The 22,717-nt window shown below is 35.8% G+C and overlaps 1 protein-coding gene across 2 annotated transcripts; it reads right to left on the bottom strand.

Moving 5' to 3' along the window:
* Positions 1-6: 6 nt before the first annotated feature.
* On the bottom strand, positions 7-22,673 carry plcd1a (phospholipase C, delta 1a). 2 transcript variants are annotated; one of them, XM_081353147.1, is made up of 15 exons: positions 22,430-22,673; positions 16,871-17,029; positions 10,508-10,742; positions 10,174-10,303; positions 9,723-9,951; positions 9,161-9,362; positions 8,925-9,069; positions 8,683-8,835; positions 5,147-5,296; positions 4,423-4,582; positions 3,594-3,710; positions 3,315-3,493; positions 2,650-2,785; positions 2,403-2,552; positions 7-2,313 (listed from the first exon to the last, which is right to left on the bottom strand). In XM_081353147.1, exons 1-15 carry the CDS (start codon positions 22,458-22,460, stop codon positions 2,225-2,227), a joined length of 2,265 nt encoding a protein of 754 aa, XP_081209273.1. In that variant the 5' UTR covers positions 22,461-22,673; the 3' UTR covers positions 7-2,224. The 2 variants fall into 2 exon arrangements, with proteins under 2 accessions (XP_081209273.1, XP_081209272.1); XM_081353146.1 differs by lacking the exon at positions 22,430-22,673 and adding an exon at positions 21,030-21,211.
* Positions 22,674-22,717: the final 44 nt, after the last annotated feature.

The raw sequence follows: 22,717 nt of genomic DNA, 5'->3' as shown, positions 1-22,717 counted from the left end.
GTTTTTGAGATGTTTAATTCAGTTTTTAATGAATGTAATGGTTTATCACAGCATTTTAGAGTCAGTAAAGCCATTTCTTTCCTCTTAGGAGGACGTCAGAACAGGACATGAGAAACAGATGTTGTTATGGCTTAATATTACTGATGTAACAACTTTCCTATAAGGCACATTAGTTCAAGAACGACATAAAAATAGAAATATTTCTAGAGCAGATAAAAAGCAACAATACCTTCCACCAACAACAACAAATACTAAATAAACACCTTAAAAATATAAAAGACACCAATAATGTATAATTTTTTAAATGTTATACACAAGCGTAGTGCAACTCTCCTAATGCTCTGACAACTAGATACACACCTGTTCAGATTCTCATAACATGATCATGAACATTAGCTGAGCAAGTTTATCAGAAAATAACAGAAAGCATGTATTGGTAATATAGGGTAAATGGTTCATTTGTATCCTGAGTTCACATGAACATGTTGTATTAAAACTGAGCATTTTCCATTGTAAGCCACTTATAAAAATATTGACCACACAGTAATAAACAAAATTATTACAGTTTAACACATTGACAACACTGAACACATGGGTGCTATTGTTAAGATTAAATCTCCTATTTACGGGTACGTTTACAAGACAACGATGTACTAAAAATGGAAACGTTTTTGCTTTGTGTTTTTTTTTTTTTTTTTTTTTTTTTGCATATAGGCGACGTTTACGTTAAAGATTAAAAGCGCTGTATTCTTCGGCCAGGCCAGTAGTTGGCGATGCCACTTTGTAAAGAAACGCTACGCACGTTTTCACAAATCCGTGTTTTTACGAGACAATAACGATATTGTTTGAAAAAACACGGATTTTGAAACCCATTTTTAAAAGTTTGCGTTTTCAGGCCCCAAAAATGCCGTTGTCGTGTAGATGAAAATAAAAGTTTTTCCATTTTTAGTTGAAAATGGTGTTGTGTAAATCATAGATATGTATATATATATATTTTATGATATACATATCTATGGTGTAAACGGCACCTAAGATATAATTTTGACTAAAATAAAGGGGCCGTTTGCAAAACTTTTATGCGTTAACTTTTTGACTTTTGAAATTATACTTCGTCTCCGTGTAAGACATTCTCTGGTGTAATCTACAAAAACGCGAATTTGTCATGCACGTTCTGTGTTAAGTGTACAGGCGTGTAGTGTTTCTTTACGAAGTGACATCGCCAACTACTGGCCTGGCATGCATAATACAGCATTTTTGTGGATTCGTGCGAATCATATATGAATCGTCATATCTGTACGTGAAAAAGACGGTTTAGTTTTTAGTACATCGTTGTTGTGTAAACGTACCCGAAGACTTCAAGTTGATGTTTGGCCAAAAACACAATTTCATTGATAATTAGATAGAAATAATATACAAACACTGTTGAAATACTCTGTTAATGTAAAAAGGCATCAGTGTAGTATATTTTTAAATACATACTTTTTAATATTAAAACATAAAAGAATCCAATTACAAATCTTTGACAGTAAACTGTTTTGCATGAGTTTTTTTTTTTTTTTTTGGTGATAAACACACTACTGATTCAGACAGGAAAGAGACTGGTACATTTCTACTTTTTAGTAGTCACATCCTAAATCTGCTTTAAACTTTTAACATTTTCTGCACTGACTCTAGGGTAAAATCTGTGTAAATCTCCAAAATTGACTTCGATATGGTAAAGTTGAGCTGAAAGAACTACTTTAACGTTAGCCAAAAATAAAAATTAGTTAAATAAAATATCACATTTTTATTTTTTCTAATTCACTTAAAATATATAAAAAATATATAGATTTTAAAATATATAAAACAGACTAAATAACTATTAATATTTAAATTGTTGATCATTTATTTTTATTTATTCAAGGCAATGGGGAATGTGTAGAATGTTGAGTGTTATATGATTTGTGCTTAAATATTATTATTTTTTGGCTGCAGGTTCAACAAAGGCCTAACAAAGTCTTTTTATCCCACCTTCTAAATTCAACAAATTCCACGAAGAACTTTAAGGTACATTTTGGTACTCATATAGTGAGGAGGGCTAATTGGTAAACCGCAAGGCACATCGCAAAAGGAAGTCCAAATCTTATCCTAGAAAGTGTTCGCATAGGAGAGTTTAGTTGATTTGTCCTTTTCTGTGATCTGCACACTTTGACATTGAGATGACTGAGAGGAACATTGCAGTCTCTTAAGCATCAATAATCATGATGTGTACAAACAGTCCCGCTGAAGGAATGAGGCTTCCTCTCTTTGTGAGCAGAGGCACATGCCGGTATCCTGAAGACAGAAGATAGGACTTACGGTGAGCAAATTCATAATAACTGCACGACAGAAAGTCATTTCTCACTTATTTTTCACTGGCTCACCATTCTGCATGCTGGTGAAGGGGACAGTGTACAGGCCAACCAAATCATTCTGTTTGGCAACATCATGGTCCTCCACCACAAACCGCACCAAAGCCAGATCAGGCACATGAACAGTGAACTGGAATTCTGTATTCCACATAGGATTGAAACCTGTAACAAAAAAAACATTTAAGTGACTTACACTTTGGTTTTAAAAAAAGAAAGTGTTTGCTAAATGCGTAAATGTAAATGCACTGTTGACACTTGCCATTGTCTTCAATGTGATGTGTGTGTTTGCTGGCATTGTCATCTGGCACACCGTAGATCTCCACTCTGACGAGAGGGTCAACAATAGACCTCTTATTGTCCTTATTGAGCTTAGGCAGCTGCTGGGCGGAGATGATCTGAACAGACATATAGAGTGTGATTGGTCACTGTTTGGATTCGTTTCGATAGGATTGCATTTGGTTACGGAATTAAGGATATATCAGTGTCATATCAGTAAGGGATTAATTCATCAGTATCAGTCAATATTGGATAATTGTTCATCCTCATTTCCCCCATTTTTACGTTATCTTTGCCATCACTGACACTCACTTAAAGTTATTAACACTGTAAAAACACTCATTTAATAACACTGTTAAGTGTAATCTTATTCTAAATAGCAAAGCTCAAAATTAATATTGTACATTATAATGTTGTGATGCCTAAATTTACTCATAGCATTTAAAATGATTGTTTTTTTAGTGTTAAGTGTTTCATTTTTTAATAAAAAAAAATAAAATATATTTATTATTTTTAAAATAATTTTTTACAAATATTTGATTTTAAGTCTTTTTTTAATTAACTCATTTATTAAATATTTATTGTCTTAGGCAGAATAATCCCTTTTTTTTGTTTGTTTTTTTGCAGAGCAGGACAGAAGAATCTCACCATCATATGCAGGGTCTTCTTCTTCAGCCAGGGGCCTACAGTGAGTTTCACGGGGTCAAACTGGGAGCCCGGGTCCCTCAGAAACTCTGGCTTCAGTATGTAGCCACACTTGCCATTAGGCAAAAAGCGGGCCTGGTTCAGATCCATCTCTTTACAGGGAGTCTGGAAGTTTAGAGCCACTGTAAACCAATTTTAGGGATAAAAACAGATTAATATTCTAAACAGACTTTCTGAATTGCATTAGACTCATATTGTGTCATATCACAGAGGGCTTTGCACCTATTTGGCAGCCGGCGTTCCACAGTGGCACCGGATTGTAGTTGGATGAATTGGTTCTGGAGCCGGCTGGGTAGATTCTGCTCAGCTTATCCATGTTGTGATGAATAAATCCCGTAGCTTTAAGACATTAGCCAGAAAATGTGCTATTAAAGTACATCTGACAACGTCACTCATATTTTAGGCAAAATATCTTTTAGTTTCAGGCCCTATAGAGCGCTGCAGTGATTTATATTTTTGTAAGCCAACCCGGAGGTTAGCATCACACTGGTTCCCTCCACAAAAACCCAAAAGAGTATTTGGATTATTGCAGAAAATAATCTCTAAGAACAACAAAAGTTTGATTCTTACATGTTTTTTTTTCCTTCGTGATAATCTTCACAAATTAACTGCAATGAATTTTGAAGCCTAAATAGAATTGCCTGAAGTAAAAGGCTAGACATAGGCTATAAACAAACCACACAACAGATGAATGACTTCAATATCATGTAACAGTGGTCGCCCAACACTAAAATCCCATTATTAAAGGGGTACTTCACTGGGCTTTCAAAAAAACGTGGCTCCCTATACTGTAGAAAGGCGAAAATGTTTTTAAAACTGGTGCTACCTGACTAGAGAAAACAGAGAAAAAAGGCTGTTGTCTTCCCATTTGTCAAAAACTTCAACATCCACAATGCACTGTTAAGCTTGTGTTAACGACAGACCTTATTTCAGGTTTTTAACTGAAAATAAAGAAGGATGGAACCAGAACTGCTAAAATGCTACTCATCTCCGAGTTTTGGCCAACAAAAATATGTCATTCCTGTAGCCACTTTATTGTGTACCCTTGTACCTGATGATTCCGCCAGATTCATTGCTTTGGCCTCCTTGAAAGATGCCATTTCATAGAAGGCCTGATTATCTCTTGACTGCTCAAAGTTGCTGAAATGGACACTCTTGCAGTAGATTACCAGATCTGACAGCTCCTTAGCCAACTTGATCTTATTGGAAGTCTACAAAGTAATCAAAAATAGATTAGTGTAACATACAGTAAATAGACTTCACACATGCAATGACAAAGGGATGCCAAATAAGCAGAACAAATCTGTGGTCTAATGATTTGAATCAGGCTTTTGTGGGAATGTCTGTGACAGCTGATTTGAACTTGACCTTATCTACTGCAGATTTGTGTATGCAAATATACTCCACGGCCCTAAGTACACTTCGTGGAGTTTGTTTGTTCTTCACTTTAATTTTAATAGAAAATACAATGGTTTGAAATAGGACTTTAGATAAGTTCAGAAATTAACCTTGTGATTGATTCGATTCTATGGTGCGTAATTGTGCTTTTTCGCAATTTTTACTCATATTTGGTGTTTTGCGGGTGTTCATTTTGTAGCACTTGACTGACAGCATGTCTTCCAAAACTGAATTCTTCAAGTTCTTCCTGTTTTTATTGGTAGAGCGAAAGCTCTTTGTAAATTTCCAGAGTTCCACTGTATTAATCATGATCTTGAGTTGGTCAGCAGTTGTTGTGTTGTTGGACTTTGAATGACTGTATGGGTTTTTCAACACACCTTGCCTTTGGGTTTGGGTTCACCCTCTTTCAGTTCAGCAGCCTCGTCTTCCTCCGACACACTGTCCACATCCTCTGTGGTGTTGTTGTTGAAAGCTGCATCCAGTTTGTTCAAACGCTTGCCCTTGATCAGGATACGTCCCTTCAGCTCCTGCAAATGCAAACATGTACTGTAGATGACACAAATATAATCTATTTTAACTTTTGAAAAAAATCTATTGAAATATATTCAAATGTGTTCAGTTAAGCTGTGAATACTGCATTCTTATTGGTAGCTGAAACATTTGAAATATTAAAAAAAGAATAAAAGAATTATATATATATATATATATATATATATATATATATATATATATATGTATGTGTTTGTGTGTAAAATATTATAAATAAAAAAATTATTGTTAAAAATAAATGCTAATAAAACATTAAAAACATTTTTATTATTATTATTATACACTACCGTTCAAAGGTTTGGGGTCACTTTTTGGTAAAGAAAATGAATGTTTATTCAGCAAGGAGGCATTAAATTGATTAATAGAGACAATTAATAAATTAAAAATTGTACAAATTGTACTTCAAATAAATAGTTTTCTATTGAACTTTCTATTGTTTTATCATGTTACACTTTATTACCATGTGACACTGACGACTAGACTTATGCCTGCTAAATATTCAGCTTTGCCATCACAGGGATAACTACATTTTAAGATATATTAAATACAAAACAGTTGAAATAGTTGAAAACAGTGTAATATTTCTTCACAATATTACTACTAGTATTTTTGAACAAAGCCATGGTCAGTACTTCTTTCAAAAAAAAAAAAAAAAAAAATCTTTTGATTGATAGTGTACACAGTATATATATTTTTGCCTTTATTATGACAGGAGAGTGTAAGCAGAGATAGGAGGAACATGATCGGGAAAGGACCACGATCATTTATTCAAAACTCTTTCATTGTTAAAATAAGAATTATTTCATTTACCAGATGCTTTTTTTTTCTAAGTGACTTTAAAAATAAGAGAATAAAGCAAGCATTTTTAATATATCAAGTGGAGACAATAATACAATTATAATGAAGAACAACACAGAAGGGGAGTGGGATAGGTAGTTTTGTGTGAGAAATTCTACATAACCTTCACATACTGTATAATAAATGGAACTGAAATATGATGCTTTACTATTGTTTGTGTGTGGATGATGGTTCATGGCTGAGCTGTCCTCAGGCTGAAATATTCGAATCTTCCTTGATTTCCATCACTTCTCAGTGCGGGACAAAGCTCAGGGTAATTTAATTTGAACGGGTCATTGAAAGGAAAAGTTTCAAGCCTGCTGGACAAGCTCATAAACCTAGTGACATCATCATTCGGAAGCCCCTCCAACCCCACAACTAAAATAAGCAACCTGTCTGAACTTGTACTGTCTTGTCAATTGCCTTTCAGAATGCAGCTCAAAAGCTCTGTGCGTGGTTTGTTGAATCAGGAAGTGATAAATGGCTACAAATCAAAAAAAGTTAATCTGTATTCACATAATCAGCTCTACTGATAACCCCTTCCTCTGATACAGAAGTAAACAGGAAGTTTGCAGGGATGACGAGGGAGTCATTTGAGGAAAGTGGGGTGTGGTGAAGAGAGCTTTTAAGAGGTTTAGCTTTAGAAATCTGTTTCTGTTGTCCACCAGGTGGCGATATGTAGTGTCATCTATCATATGCAGAGTTGTGTGCATCATTTCTTTATCATAGCGCTATACAGCGCAACAGTTCAGGTTCCAGAAGTAAAGACTCCATTCTTTTTCTCCACAGGGAAATTGATTTTTAATGCTAGATTATTAACATATAAACCTTTAAAACAAACTTCACTGTAAAAAGTGATCAGTAAACTTAATTTGAGGAAACCCGCTGCCTTAAAAGTATTAAGTAAATAGTAAATAAATGAACTTCATGGAATAAGTTCACATAACTTAATTTTTTTAATTGCAGTGCTGTTGTGAGCTCCGAGGTTGTTAATCGATGGTAAATTTTGTTGCATTGTTGCCACCTGTTCGCATTGATTCAACGTATTTTTTTAAATCATCGTGTTTAACAGCGGAATTCGTGGTGAAAAACTACATTGATGCTGTATTAAAAATTCCACCAATCAGAGAGTCGCGGCGAGCTCTGTGAGGAACGCCCACTCCCATGAAGCACCACAAATGACATTATCTAGTCAGTCTCTCTACACTTTCGAAATACTTAAATATTTGTATCTATATATCCATATTTTGCAATAAACTTAAAGGGATAGTTCCCTTTGAAATTAATTTTTGATATGTTTTAGCTTACCTCAAGGGCATCCAAGATGTAGGTGTCTTTGTTTCCGCAGTAGTTTCAATTTTGATATTTTTAGGTCAAACCGTTCTTGTCTGTCAGTCATATAATGCAGGTCGATGGTCACTGTTTCAAAACACAAGCACAGAGTCCAAATTAAAACAATTCCCCATCGTCCAAATGAAACAATTCCCCATCATAAGTACACATTGATGGCCTAAGACACGAAACGAGCGGTTTGTGTGAGAAAACGAACAGTATTTATATCGTTGTTATCTCTTGAAAACAACACACGTCCAAATGATCTGACGGCGCGGGCGGGTATAGATATATTCATAGATGTCGCCTTGGCTACGGTTTCATTCCACTGAACTGCAGTAGCGAAGGCGACTTCTAGTGTATACATCTATACCCGCCCGCGCACGGGTATAGATGTATACACTAAATGTCGAGTGGCTACGGTTTCGTTCCTATGAACTGCGTAGCCAAGGCGACATCTATGAATATATCTATACCCGCCCGCGCCGTCAGATCATTTGGACGTGTGTTGTTTTCAAGAGATAACAACGATATAAATACTGTTCGTTTTCTCACACAAACCGCTCGTTTTGTGTCTTAGGCCATCAATGTGTACTTACGATGGGGAATTGTTTCATTTGGACGATGGGAAATTGTTTTAATTTGGACTCTGTGCTTGTGTTTTGATACAGTGACCATAGACCTGCATTATATGACTGACAGACAAGAACGGTTTGACCTAAAAATATCAAAATTGAAACTACTGTGGAAACAAAGACACCTACATCTTGGATGGCCTTGAGGTAAGCTAAAACATATCAAAAATTAATTTCAAAGTGAACTATTCCTTTAAAGTATATTGTTGCTATAGATATAATCAACCATAATAGCTTTATATTTCTCCATTGTTTTTAATTTAAATATGTCATTCGCAATGTTTCATGCCATGGGATTGTAATTCTTTACCTCTATAAAGCCATTAAGTAAGTCTTGTGTCTTTTTTGCTTCAAATAAATGTTTTTAATGTGATTTACCTCACAGCTGGTTGGTTTGGTTCATGCTTTAGAACGCTTTACTTTTTTGAAAACCATATAGGAAATATGAATGGAAAAAATACTTCCGGAACCAAGGCCACTGAAAAAGCTAATGCACTCTATAGAATAAGCAGTGGTGCAGGAAACATGCATGTAAAACTTTTTATTTATAGTGGTCTAACCTCAGGTCCTGGAAAAGCGGTGGGCATGTTATGCCCCAGTGGTTGCGTGAGCAGAGCGCTGCCCAGGATGGAGGTTAAGTGATGGGCCATGATTTTCTGCTGCTCTATGGTGCAGTGGTTCTCCAAAGACAGGATCACTGGATATTGTGAGGTCTAGTGTAGCAAAGAAACATATGTTTTCATAATCCACAAAGCTGCTAATATAAGTCATCACACCATACAATTCGTGTCATTTCACTCACTTTGAAAGCATATTCTTTGATGGCCTTGATGACGTCTTTGAAGAGCACTTTGGATGTGAGCGTGTGGCCATGGTAAATGACCGGCTCCTCGTTTTCACCATCCCAGCAATCCAGCTCCACACAGCGGCATCCCTTCATCAGCGCTCTAAAAGACAACAACCATTGCTTATGGAGGAATGCTTAATATGTTAATGCATTGCTGTTGAGAATTATTGCGTAAACAGACATGTTCGTACTTGATATAAGCTTCTGTGCTGCTAGGCCCCTTCAGCTGGTCCTCCATCAGATAGGTGTTATGGGAAGAGGAAATGAAGTAATGATTGAGCGGTTGGCGCATGTCTTGGTACACGGCTTTGTGGGCGGGGTTAAAGATGGAGCCTTCCTCATGGTTCAGGTACATCAGGAAACCATCTTTGCTCATGTGTTTGTTCACTTTGGCTGGGTAAATATAAAAACACTGTTTTATACAAAAATTTATTGTAAAAAAAAAATAATAATTGTTATGACACATTTTGAGTGTAATTCAGGTTTACGATGATTTTGTTCTTTCAACCTAACTTATATTATATTATATTATATTCTCTAATATTAGATTTTAATGATATATATATATATATATATATATATATATATACATATATATATGTGTGTGTGTGTGTGTGTGTGTGTGTATATATATATATATATATATATATATATATAGTATAGAGTATTATATTATGTACAATATTATAATAGTGCAATATTGTGAATACTGTGTTATCTGATGTATTCTTCTGGTAATTTATGTGCCATTACCTATTTCATCCACCTCAAATTTATCGATAAGCTTATGTGCATAATCCAAAGAAACCGGCTCCCTCTGCTCATTTTGAAGGAAGTTCAACAGGTCGCTGGAGCTCATCTGTCCGTTAGTATGAGCGTACTTTCCATATATCACATCTACTTCCTCACGGTGAGTCAGCATATTGTAGAAGTTCTTTATTTCGGGTCCCTCCAGAGTGCCTGAATTTGATGTGTCACATTTCTGCAATATATAAAATAATAAAACAGTTATTGAGGACCTGCAACAGGAGACACCTACAACACTTTCTTTTTTAAGTTTTAACACTTTAGACTTCTATGAATTGTTTCCAGTGAGTTTAACTTTCACCCTAATTCCAAACAGCAGTGATAAAAAAAAATGCTATAAACTAGCTGTACAAGTTTAAATGAAATTGACAGTCAAGCTTTATGATTAGTCTCTCACCCTGAAGAGCTCCTCAGCGTATTGGTCGTCCACCACAATATTGATATGACGTAGGAAGTGCTTCAACTCCTTCAAGGACATTTTGTTGTCTGCGTTCTTGTCTGCCTTGCGCATGCAGTCATAGATCCAGCTTTATGTCTGATGTAAGGACTGAATATTAAACGGTCGGAATATATAATATATATATATATAATATTCATTTTTTGAGCCAATTAAAAAGTTTTATATAAATGCGTGTTGCACTTATTAAACATACAGTAGTAGGCTACTTTATTACAACCATACTGACATGAGTTCAGAGACAAGGCTTTGGAGAATAGATGTTCAAGGATACTGTTCGCTGTTCTGTAGGCGGTTGAGGTTGTCCATGCTGTTGATAACCTTCTCCAGACCGCTGACCCAACGCTGGGCCTCCTCTTTAGATGAGGCCATCAAGTCTAGGTTGCTCCGTCGACCCTTGAAGACGATGGAGAAGCAACGGTCCTCCACTGAGGAGTCAGAGGCAGTGTACTTCTGCATCCCTTCAGTCTGACGCCCATACCGCACAGAATCAATGTCCTCGAGGCTGACTATAAAAAAGACAAGAGATTTTTCATTATTACTCATTTTTCAGTCAGAATTTTAAATAACATTTTGAACCTTTGTTAGTCTGTTCTGTTGGCAAATTGACGAGAGAGACGCCTGAACTCAGAACTGTGTATAATTACAGCCTGAAGCCTAAGAGACACATTATTTCTGAGACCCATGTGATACGCAGGTCTGAACAAGAAGTGGTGCAATATTTATAGAATATATTTTGACACCTAAAACCTCCAAACCATTAAAAGATATAGCACAGTTTTTATGTTCAGATTTGACCTCTTAACACAGTTTCAACACAGTTTCATGTCGTTCCAAACCAGTAAGACTTTCGTTCATCTGAACGTTCATCTCAACACAAATGAAGATATTTTTTATGCAATCTGAGAGCTTTCTGTCCCTCCGCTGACAGATACGCAACTACTACTTTGACGCTTCAAAAAGTTCACACTGTAGATTGTGAAATTAATCCATATGAATTGAGCGGTTTAGTCCAAATTTTCTGAAGAGATTCGGTTGCTTTATATGATGAACAGATTGAATTTAGGCTTTTATTCACATCAACACACACATCAGTTGTGGTAAACGGAGGCTCAAGCATGTTTGCTTGACGTGTGAGAACCAATGAGGTTTATTCTAGTGTTACGCAGCACGTCTGAGCTTTCACAAGAACCAATGTGGTTCATTCTCATGCGTCAAGCCGGTTCGGTTGAGCTTCAGTTTATGTCCACTTATCAATGTTTTTATGAGAATAAAAGCTCAGATTTCATTAAAAATATCTTCATTTGTGTTCCGAAGATGAACGAAAGTCTTAAGGTGATGTTACACAGGGCAACTTTTTGAGCAATGTTGCCGGTCAACGGGCAACCAGATGAGACACAGGGCCCACGACCAATCTAAATTATCCAGATAGAAATGTATTGCCCATTTTCAATGGGAAAGTGCCCAAACAACAATCGCTCAGCATGATTGCCCAGCAACATTGCTCAAAAGGTTGCCCTGTGTATCATCACCTTTACAGGTTTGAATTCCAATCAAATTCCAGGTTTGGAACGATTATTATTTTTGGGTGAACTAACCCTTTAATAATCAATGTTTGTAATAGCCCCTATTTACACTGAAAACAACTGGTGTAGAAACAATTTTCACAAATTTCACACAAAAAAACAACAACAAAGAAATGCCAAGTAAGGCAAGGAATTAAATGTGGAAAAAACCTGAAATAGTATTTCCTTATAAAACATACTCCAATAATTACTGAATTCAATGTATATATTTTTAATATTTGTTATAATATTTGTTAAATTTTACTTAATTTTATGGATTTGTGATGGAAGAACATATTTACATGTCATAATTGTAATATGTACATTCGGTCCCCTCGTTTAGTAATTAGTTAACACCTGTTATGTTTCATCAATCATTATCTGCCTATTTAAGCCCTGAATTCTCATCCGTTCTTTGTCTTTTCTCGTTTGGTGATGGTTGTTGTGTTTGTAATTTCTCCAGAGTTTACCCCTGTGTGTTTGTATTAAAGCATTCTACGTCTTTGTGAGCTGTTTACACAACATCCTGAGACAATGTTCAGTGGCATTATTTGTCAAAATGTCACAACTAGTTATCTGTCCTGTTTTTCGCGACTGTTAAATTTGTTTCAATTCGGTAAATTCATGTCATTCCTAATCAAATTCCAATTAAATATACTGTGGGATGAACAATTCAATTAAAAAATCCACACTCATGAATTGAAAGTGAGTCAATGCTTAAATTCAGAACTAAGAAGATATTTTGAAGGATGTTGGTAACAGAAGCTTGATTGTAGCCATTGAGTTTTTCCCTATGGAGGTCAATGGCTACCGTCAACTGTCTGGTTACCAAAATTCTTCAAAATATCTTCTTTTGTGTTCAACAGAAGAAAGAAACTCATACAGGTTTGAAACAATGGGTGAGTAAATGATGACACAATTTTCTTTTCTGGGTGAACTATCCTTTTAACTTGAGAGGTACATGGATAATCCTGATTTCTAAGAAATCTTAATCAATAAATCTTGGCTAAGCACTGCTGTATGAAAGATCATTTATAGCAGGCATCACGTCAGACACTGATAAGAAGCTGATAAGCTCAGTGGTGTGGCTCTTTGAGGGTTACTGAATGAGCTTGGCAAACACAGCTGTACAATCACTCTCCTCCTATGGCCTCTGCCCTTTAATCCCAGTGTTAAACAAAAACGAGGACAAGCTCTATTCCTCTCAAATCATGTGTATTGTGCAGTATACTGTAGGTTAATGAATGGAAGAGTTCAGACGTAATCCTCAGCAAAACACATGCACACAGACGGGGGAACCCAAATATGGGTGGCTACAGTATCTGTCTCTGCTGTTACCACAGTGTTCATAGGAGAAATGTGTGAACAGAACTGAGTGAACTTTTTAGTTAGAGCTTTAATTGACCTTTCTGTGGAGTCTACCTGGAAGTGAGACACAAGTGGGATTTATCATAATCTCTCAAGCAATCAATTCGTGATCCCAAATAAAACAATTAGACATAATAGATGGCTTACTGTGAGGAATCAGATCAGGGCAGACTTTGTGCCAACTGGAACAAAGCAAATACAACACAAGCCACTTCCATGAATACAGTCCACTTGGTGACGCATGACAAAAACAGTAAAGGCACGGATCCTTTTTTGTGAGATCTATTAGACATATTAGACAAAGATTAAAAGTAGCTAGTTTTAAAAACATAATAGACCCTATTTTAACGATAAGCACAAGCGCACGGCGCAAGTGCACTTAGGGTGAGTCTGAATCCACTTTTTCTAGTTTAACGACAGGCCACAAAATAGCAATGTGCCAACAATGCGCCTGAACACACCTCATTTTCAGACCAGCACACCCATGGGCGAACAAATGGGTGCAAATGCATTTGCTATTTAAACAATGTGGCACAGGACGTGAAAATGATAATTGCGTCAGGCTGAAACTAGCAAAAAACACTTGCGTTGCGCCTAGCGCCTAGCACCCGGTGTATGATAGGGCCCCAACTGTCTGTAAACCATCAATATTGGTGATTTTGGCCTGTTTCACTTAAAGAAGTTTTACCCTCTCATCTATACAGTTAAAATAAGCATAAAACAGAAGTTTAGTTGCAATAGTCTGTTCTTCCCTATTGTGATGTACATATGAGTGGAACGGCTTCTCAAGCAAGAAAAAAATGTGGGGCGGAACTTGATATTGTCCATCAGGAACTGATTGGATGGTTGTGTTTTTTTTATGCATTATTTTTTTTTTTAAATTCATTTTTTTTAAAAGTTCCCGGATAAATCATTTATAATAAATACTGCAATATTATTTAGATTTCGTGGTCATTTTAATGTAAATTGTTAATTTTAATGATCTTGATGTTAAACTGATATTAAATTAATTGTAGTAAAAACTAATTTTAATTATTACCTAATTTATCAAATTATTTTATTATAATTTATTAAACTGTATTTAATTCATGGGCAGTCCTGTTACCCATTCTTATGTAGTTATTTTTTATTTAATTTGACAGAATTTGTCTTTTTAAATAAGATGTTTATTGCTAAGAACTGCATTATCCATTTGATGAAAAAGAAGAAGAAAAAGCTTTATGCAAAAGTTTCACACAGTAATTTGTACGGTATTTGTGGAAAGTTCTGAAAAACCACAGCTGGAGATAATCTGCTGTTTTAGATGTGGTGCATGCTCACAAATAATACATGAAATGTAACAAAATATGGGGTCTGTAGGAGAACAATTTGGATAACACCCGATCTCAAGTGAACTGCTGAAAGAAAGCAGTGTCAAAGGCAAGTCTAGCATCCTTCAGATTCCATTCAAACAAGCTGACAGAAAGGAAACATTGTGCTTGGCCAAATTCTGACCTCTTATTGTCAGATTTCATCAGATTATTATATTTCATCTATTATATACAATACAGTGACTGAAACAAAAACATTTTGGTTAATAATTGCACCAACACTTTTTTATCCAAGTAAGTGGATCATTTTCTTCATGTTGCAATCTTTATTTAATGTAGTGCCTATGCAGAAATTGCACACTTCAACTTGACAGTTCATTTCTTTTACATTCATGTCACATCATTGGTTTATAGATTTTTCTAATAACCACCAGTCCACAGTATATCTGGTTGTTAAACCACATCATGTGAGGTATCCTGTTCTAGATTCTTTACACACAGAGGAGAAAGTTTCATTCTCAGAATTCTCAGTTCAAATTAGCATATTAAAGTTCTTTCTGAAGGATCATGTGACTCTGAAGAGTGAAGACTGAAGTAATGATGCTGAAAATTCTGCTTTAACATAAATTAAATTTAAAAATATTTAATATAATTAATAATGTTACTGTTTTACTGTATTTTTGATCAAATAAATGCAGCCTTGGTGAGCACAAAAGACTTCTTTTAAAAAAATTTAAAAAATTGCATATTATATTTGGGCACTTTCTAGACTGATTTTGCCTCATGTGACCTCTGTTATAAGTTACAGTGGTGGGAGTGTGGCCATGTGGCCTCTTATTATGTTCTGCTGGAGGCGGGAATAAACATGAAAAGCAGGCTAAACGGGCAAAATCTGCTCATTGTTGTACAGATAATAGGCGCAAACTATGAAACGGGGCATCTGCAGCTATTATCATGGAGACAAGACTGAGGTAGATGTTTCACTTAACTTGTCAATAGGGTTTTAGAGAAGAAAATAGTCACTGTCTTATTTCTGGATAGTTTTACAGAGGGCAGGGCCTCATCAGCACTAGTATTTGATAAAAACAATCTGTTATGTTTCCTCTGTTTCTTTCCCACCCCTGCAAGCCCATTTAACTTGAGATAAACTTGGCACCATCACTATAAGATAATAAAAACCTCATTTCCTGTGCTTAAAAACATGAAACCCTTGTCCTTCAAACCATTAACTACATAAGTATTTGATATTTTATAGAGGAAACTATTTGCTCCAATTACAAGTCTCTGCATCATCCTCTAATGTTTCCATACTTATATTAAGCCAATTAAGATCTTTTTTGTTTTGTTACGGTTTAATACATTTTCCAAGCATTCTGTCATCATTTATGTCATACTTTTGAGAACATAAAAAGAGGCCGAAGCGCCCCCGCTGCATGTGCAATCCATCTAATTATCATTCCAATGGGAGTAAAACAACTGTCAAAACACCCGACTAATGGGTGAAAACATCACGTGAGCAGGACCAGAGGGTTCCCCTGCTGATATCTGGTGTTTTAACTAGAATCCTTTGATTTTGTTTGGTCCTGGTTTCCTCACAAAGAGGAGGCAGGCACGTTCTGGCAGACAGCAGATAAAGAGGCCTGATCTGAGGCCTTTGGCCAGGAGGAACCGGGCCGGAAGCTATGAGGAGCAGAGGGCTCTGGACAACATGTGGGAAAAAGATTTAAGATCACCACAACATTTTGTTCCCCTCCTCTCAAGTCATTTTGTCCGAGATGTTTCCTTTCCGCCCAACTCAAAGCCTTTTCTGGCCTTACAGATGTTCAAAATGTTTGTGGGGAAAGGTGAAGGACAGGTCTAACTATTTATTTACAGTTCTGGGCACAATAAAGATGAATTTACAGGAGAGCCATTTGATGTGAGGCTTGCTGATATCAGCATGAGTTCATTTATTATCAAGGAAATTAAAGGTTATCTGATTACAATGTATCAAGCAACAGTTTTTTATATAATAATGTATTTGTATTTATATATATATATTAAACGTTTGGATTATTTTTATGTTTTTGAAAGAAGTGATCAAAAATACAGTCAAAACAGTAATACGGTGAAATATTATTCCAATTTAAAATTTCTATTTTAAAATATCATTTATTTCTGTGATCGAAGGCTGAATTTTCAGCATCATTTCTCCAGTCTTCAGTGTCACATGATTCTTCAGAAATCATTCTATGTTGATTTGGTGAAGAAATAAAGTCATTTTTCCAAATCGTTTTTCATAGTACGCCAAGAAAAAAATCTAAATCTGATTCTTCATGATGTGAAGAAAACCTGTTCTCCCCATCTCTCTCAAACATACACTGAACTAAATAAAGGGACAGCAGTTATACTTACAGCTGGAGTCTTTCTTGAATTTCTTGTTGGTCTGTTGAAACACAGTCTTGCAATCTTCGGACAGCCGAAAGAAGCGGGTCTTCCTCCATCTGTTAGACTTCACCTTTACTAGGTCTCCACCTCTCAGCAAAAACTGCAGGTCCGGGTCTCCCTGCAAACCTGAAGGTCAAGCAAGAATCAAGTTCACGCATCAGTGCAAATGGATTTCACAAAGGTCATAAAATGCTCAAAGTCCACTGTCAAAGTATACTTCAATTTATGTATTTTTGGAAACTCAAATATAAAGTCCATGTCACAAATTTCTGGGCTCAATGGTGAGTCATGCATAGATCAAAGCTATTTTAAAAGATTATATAAATGTTTGCAATAATGACTGGACACACCTCTCTCCAGACAAAAGAAAAACGATCTTGCACAATTTACATAGTTTTGCTGAAGGTCAAAACCTGCTGGGTGAGCTAGTATGGTAGAGGTTACCAAGACCATTTTCTTTGACACTCTTTCATGCTGTATACTGTAAATATACACATTGAAAAGTCTAAATCATTGAGTTTTTACTTCAATGAAAGTATGTTTACCCATTCCAGTTAGGTTTGATAGTACATTTCTTTAAAATACACAGCACTGATGCCTTTCAGTATATAGGCCTAGCTTTAAGGTTTGAACAATATAAACAATGGTTTCAGCATTAGGTCTATCATTGTGCTTTGTTTATATTCAGTTCATACAGTATATTGTACTGTTTTCTCTTCATTTTCTCTTCATAAATTAAACTATTTAGTATCCTAAATAGTACTCATAGTCTGAAAGATAACACTGACACGTACTGACCACATGCATTCACCCACACAGCACTTTTTCCATTTTGCAATGATATTGTGGTTATCTTTATAGTAGCATAGATTAGCAATAAAATCACTAGCATCCCTCACAATGATTCCAACAATGTGAATATATGTGTGTGTGTATATATATATATATATATATATATATATATATATATATATATATATATATATATATAGTCCTATACACACACACACACACACACACACACACACACACACACACACACACATACACAGTACATATACAGTATACATCATTGGCCAAAAGTGATGTCCGGAGGGGATATCTGTCACGCAATAACCCAGTATATTTGATTAAACAATCAAAACATAAGGAATATATATTATATTTAGTTTGATATTTTAAAAATGAGGGAAGAACAAAACACTAAACTTGGTTAAAGTATTTATTTTGCCAAAAATTGGCAAAAAAAGCCCAAAAAAACAAAACACAGCTACAGGTAAAAAAATTAAAAAAACTTAGAAAACCAAAAAGCATACACTGACTTCAACATAATCAGTTGCTAATATTTCACATTAATATATACCAAGTTCACTTAATATGAGTTAACTTTCCAAACAGCTATGTATGATTTGTTTTACACAATTCTGCAAGGATTATTGCCTCAATAAAGCTAGATAAAGATAACCACAACTGCAATGCAGTGTGGAAAAAAATGTGTATGTGCGGGGGTGGTGTGTGTAGTCAATTAATGTCAATGTTGCAATAAAAGATCAGTCTTTCCATTATATTTCTACTTTCTTTTCAGGAGTGGTTGAATTTGGAACGATAAAATATTGCAGACAATCCTGATTAATCAGCTATCACATGCTAATTGGCCCAACAGTTGAGTTATGAATATTTCCATCTTCTCTGACCCAAGGGTGTGGGCACAACCACAACATTGCTGACATTTTTTCACGAGCTCTTGCCACAGACGCTTTTTATGAGGCTCTGGCTGCACTCAAGCAGAAGGCGGAGAAATTATGAAAAATCTGAGCTGATTTCAGAAAGGCCTCCGCATACTTTGAAATGGAGCCGCATACTTTTTTTCGTGCTGGAATAGTTGCCTATGTTTACTCAGAAAACTCTTGTGTGTGTGTGGTTTTATGTTGATGACTGATACTAGTGTTATTACAGTCTTGAAAAAAAGTGGAGTATTTAAAATTTAGGAAAATGTATCAGGCTTTTCATCTCTACATTCAAATCACACTCCAAAAGTATTTAGTATGCAAATGCAGACGTCGCTAAGTTCAAATACTCTTCTGACTTCTCATTACCGTGACCCTCAAAAAACATGATAGAAACAGGTCCAGGCACGATTTGCAAAGTTAGCGGATTTCAGCTGTGCCAGTGCTGGAATTAAAAAGCCAGAAAGATCTGTAATACCCGGAGAAAGCTATCAGTTAGCATTCCCATTCATTTCAATGGCGGTTTAAACAGGGAAAGATGTAGTCAAGATTTTAAGGGCCCTCCAAAACAAGACTATACTGTATATAACAATGAAATATTTTAGCAATATATGTTGCTTTCAAAAATGTTTAGTCACAATACACAGTTCATTTTGAATGGCCATCAATTAAGAAAGCGGCCAGATAGTGTGGTTACGACCCTTCGTATTCCTCATGTATTCCTAAGGATTTCCGAGGTCTTCTTCTTATCTTGCTACTTGAATTGAAACCTGAATAATTTACTTCAAGCAAAATATCCAAGCTGCTCTATCCTGTACAATAACAACAACTTCTTAGTCTGATCCTCACCATGACTTCAAAAGACTTAGAATGTAAAGCACAAGTTGAAAGAAACATTTTTAAGATGCATTTATTAATTATTATTATTCTTTTTGGAGGATGACAGCTCCTGGACCCCGTCCACCAAAATCCTACCTTGTGTAAACATGTTAGCCATCATTATTTAGTCATTTTAGGCCCACTCCTCTTCCAATATGTAGACTTCTCTGGATAAAATTACTACGCATGCACAACACATTTTTTAAACTTACTGTCAATGCAGTCAGATTCAAATGTTTATATGTCAATTATTAACAAGTTATTACATGATTTAATGAGTTTTAATTAATTAATTTTAATAATGTAATGCGTTTACACAAAATCAACACAAAATGCACATAATGTGTTAAAATAGCCATAACATAAATTGTGTTATTAATTTAACACATTCTTTTGAGGGTGCAGAATGCTAAAGATCTCCAGCACAAGTTTAAATTTTCTTTTGGATCAAACTAAATTTAATTAAAATTGACATGAAAGCTCTACATTATGATTATTAAAATGTATGTAAACCAAGCAACTGAAGCATTCAAATACATTTAGTTTCAGGGCACAATTAAATGATGGTCGTAATGCTGATTTTGTTGAGCTGTATTCATACTCTTCAAGGCTTTTTCCATTTAACTAGATGGAGAGTAGTGCCATCTGGGAAAGGTGCCAACAAATAGAAAAGTGAATAAGGAATCTTTATTCACACTAAGTCAACCTTGATGTCGCATCAATGAAACGTAGCCAACAGTTGTACGATTAAAGTGTGATAAGTCAACCCCCAAAAACATTCATTCTTCCTTGGAAAAGTTTTGTAATCCTACACTCAACAAAACATCTTCTCTGCTCCATTTGGCTGGAATGTAATAAAATTCCATACAGCAAAACATCATAAAGCAGAATGGGATAATCCCCTTGACCCATTCCTCATCCAAAACATGAAAGTAAATCATACAGTGCTCCTCTTTTATGAAATAGCCTACTCAGTACTCAGTCATGTTTGTGACTTCCCTCAAAAGCCAGCTTCACTGAATCCATATAGTAGCCTAATCATCCACTGCATTTCACCATCATGGTATATATTTTAAATCCTCTTAATGTTTAAATCCTTTAAATTCTTCATATTTCGAGTGCAGTTTCTTACAGAAACAAAACGTCACACCCACTGACTTGAGCAAGATGTTGCAGAGATTGGCTGACAATGACACATCTAAACAGTGCGCGCGTTCTATAAACAATGCTGTATGTGCGGTTAATGCTATTTTATTAACCTTGCACAGCCACTTACACAGTTTTTACAATATTTTATGGCCAGTGAGTTCTCTTAACTTTTTACACACCGTTTAAATGAGACCCCATTGTTATGGTTTTACAGTAACAAGTGGAAGAAGAAAAAAAAACAATAAAACATGCCATTTTGGAAGAAACTCTACTTTCTGGAACTAGAGTCACAGAAGTTCACAGCTCTCTTGTAGTTTTAGTCCACGGAGGGACATTTAACGCACGACGACCCGACACGATGCGACACCCACCTATGCGTATCCCGTTCTCGTGTGCCACGTTCTTGAGCCGCTCTTGATAAATGAACTCCTGCGATTTCGTCCTTTTGCGCGGCTTACGTCCACAAGACATTGTGTAAATCCTTAACGGGATCCTGTAATCGACTTACTTTGGGTAGAAAAATTACATGACGGGAGAAAACCATGACGTTTGCAAGTCTCTTTGCTACGGGGCGGGTTCTAAACCTGCAAAAATCATCCTATTGTTTTTGTTCCGATTCATTTTCTCTATTCGTCTATCTGAGTTTCGCACTGACATGTTATGGCATGCACTATGGCATTTAAATATATAATACACAAGTAAAAATAGATGCATATATGTCTCACATCCGTTTAATACATCGATTTGGGGTCTATTTAAAAAGTTTTTTGTTTTTTTACTTTCTCCAAATAGGTTTGCGTGGTGTAACCTGGTGGTTTCTGACGAACCATTCCATGTTTGATTAGTAAACTCCGTTGAAGTCTCTCCCTTTTAAAGAACAGGATTGCTAACCATAGCGCGAACCAATAGCAACCCAGTGCTTGGTGTAAAGAAGCATTCCATTGGCTGGACCTACTGAACGACCCCGCCCCCTTCAATGAACGAGACAAGACTCGAAACTGTCCTGCCTGAGCTTCACATTGGACAACAAACTGAATGATAGGTGACATGTCGTTAAATTATTTTTTTTCTTGTCATTCTGACGCATGCAGCAGAACAATTTTGAATTAATGTGAAGGTAACTGATGCCAGATATTTAAAATGACACAAAGCAGTTGTGTCAAAAACTCAAAATGCAAACCTATTGCTGTTTTTTAAACCTTTATTAAAGTCATATCTAGCATTTGGCGAAATCTATTTGTTGTCATTTGTGTCGTTTTGATGCTTAAAAAACTATGGAATCTTAAAGATTTCATTTTTTAAATATTTTAGTGAACCGGTTCGAAAGTAGCCAATGAATCACTAGTTCAAACGTAGTTTGGGATAGGACGCCTTCTTGTGGTTAAACCCTCGCATGACATTAGACATTCGCACTTACGCAGGCTGAAAAAGGTTTCAAGAAAAAGGTTATAAGCTTCATAAGCTTTTTTATTTTTTTTTAACGTTTTATTGCGAACTCAAACTTGTCTTAAACTGACTGCATACTAGGATACTAAAAAGTTCAGAGATAATGTAGCCTACAGGAGAGCAAAATGTTATAGCCTACTACTAAAAAAGAAGGCTAATGCAGCATAATAAGGCAACACGTCCCATGACTGCGGAAAGAACATTGCGAAAACAAAAATAATAAAAAATGCTATTAAAATCACTGGTGTTTCTATAGCCATCATGAATAGCCTCTGACACTTCAAATCAAATGTAACGTCTCGCGCGGAATCAATGCAAAACTTACCGAATCTGCCAGCATTTCCATTGACTTCCATTTTTTGTTGTTACTTATTTATTTTTCTTTTCTTTCTTTCTTTCCTTCTTTCAGTTGGAGTAGGCTATATCCCAGTTGGACAAGACGTTTTGTGTCCCGAAGTCACCCAGAGCCTGACTGGGTTGAGTAAAGCCCGTGTCCCAAACCATCCACTGACGACTCTCTGTGGAACCCGCCTATTACAAGAGCAGTATCGAGAATACGCCAACACCCACAACAACACCGGTCTTTCAAGTCTCTGTTTTCAGTTAATGATGA

Source organism: Scardinius erythrophthalmus (assembly GCF_964197995.2).
Source record: "Scardinius erythrophthalmus genome assembly, chromosome: 22".
NCBI classification, from domain to species: Eukaryota; Metazoa; Chordata; class Actinopteri; order Cypriniformes; family Leuciscidae; genus Scardinius; species Scardinius erythrophthalmus.
Note: the sequence above shows the minus strand (reverse complement) of the source record. Positions and strands in the feature narration are given on the sequence as shown.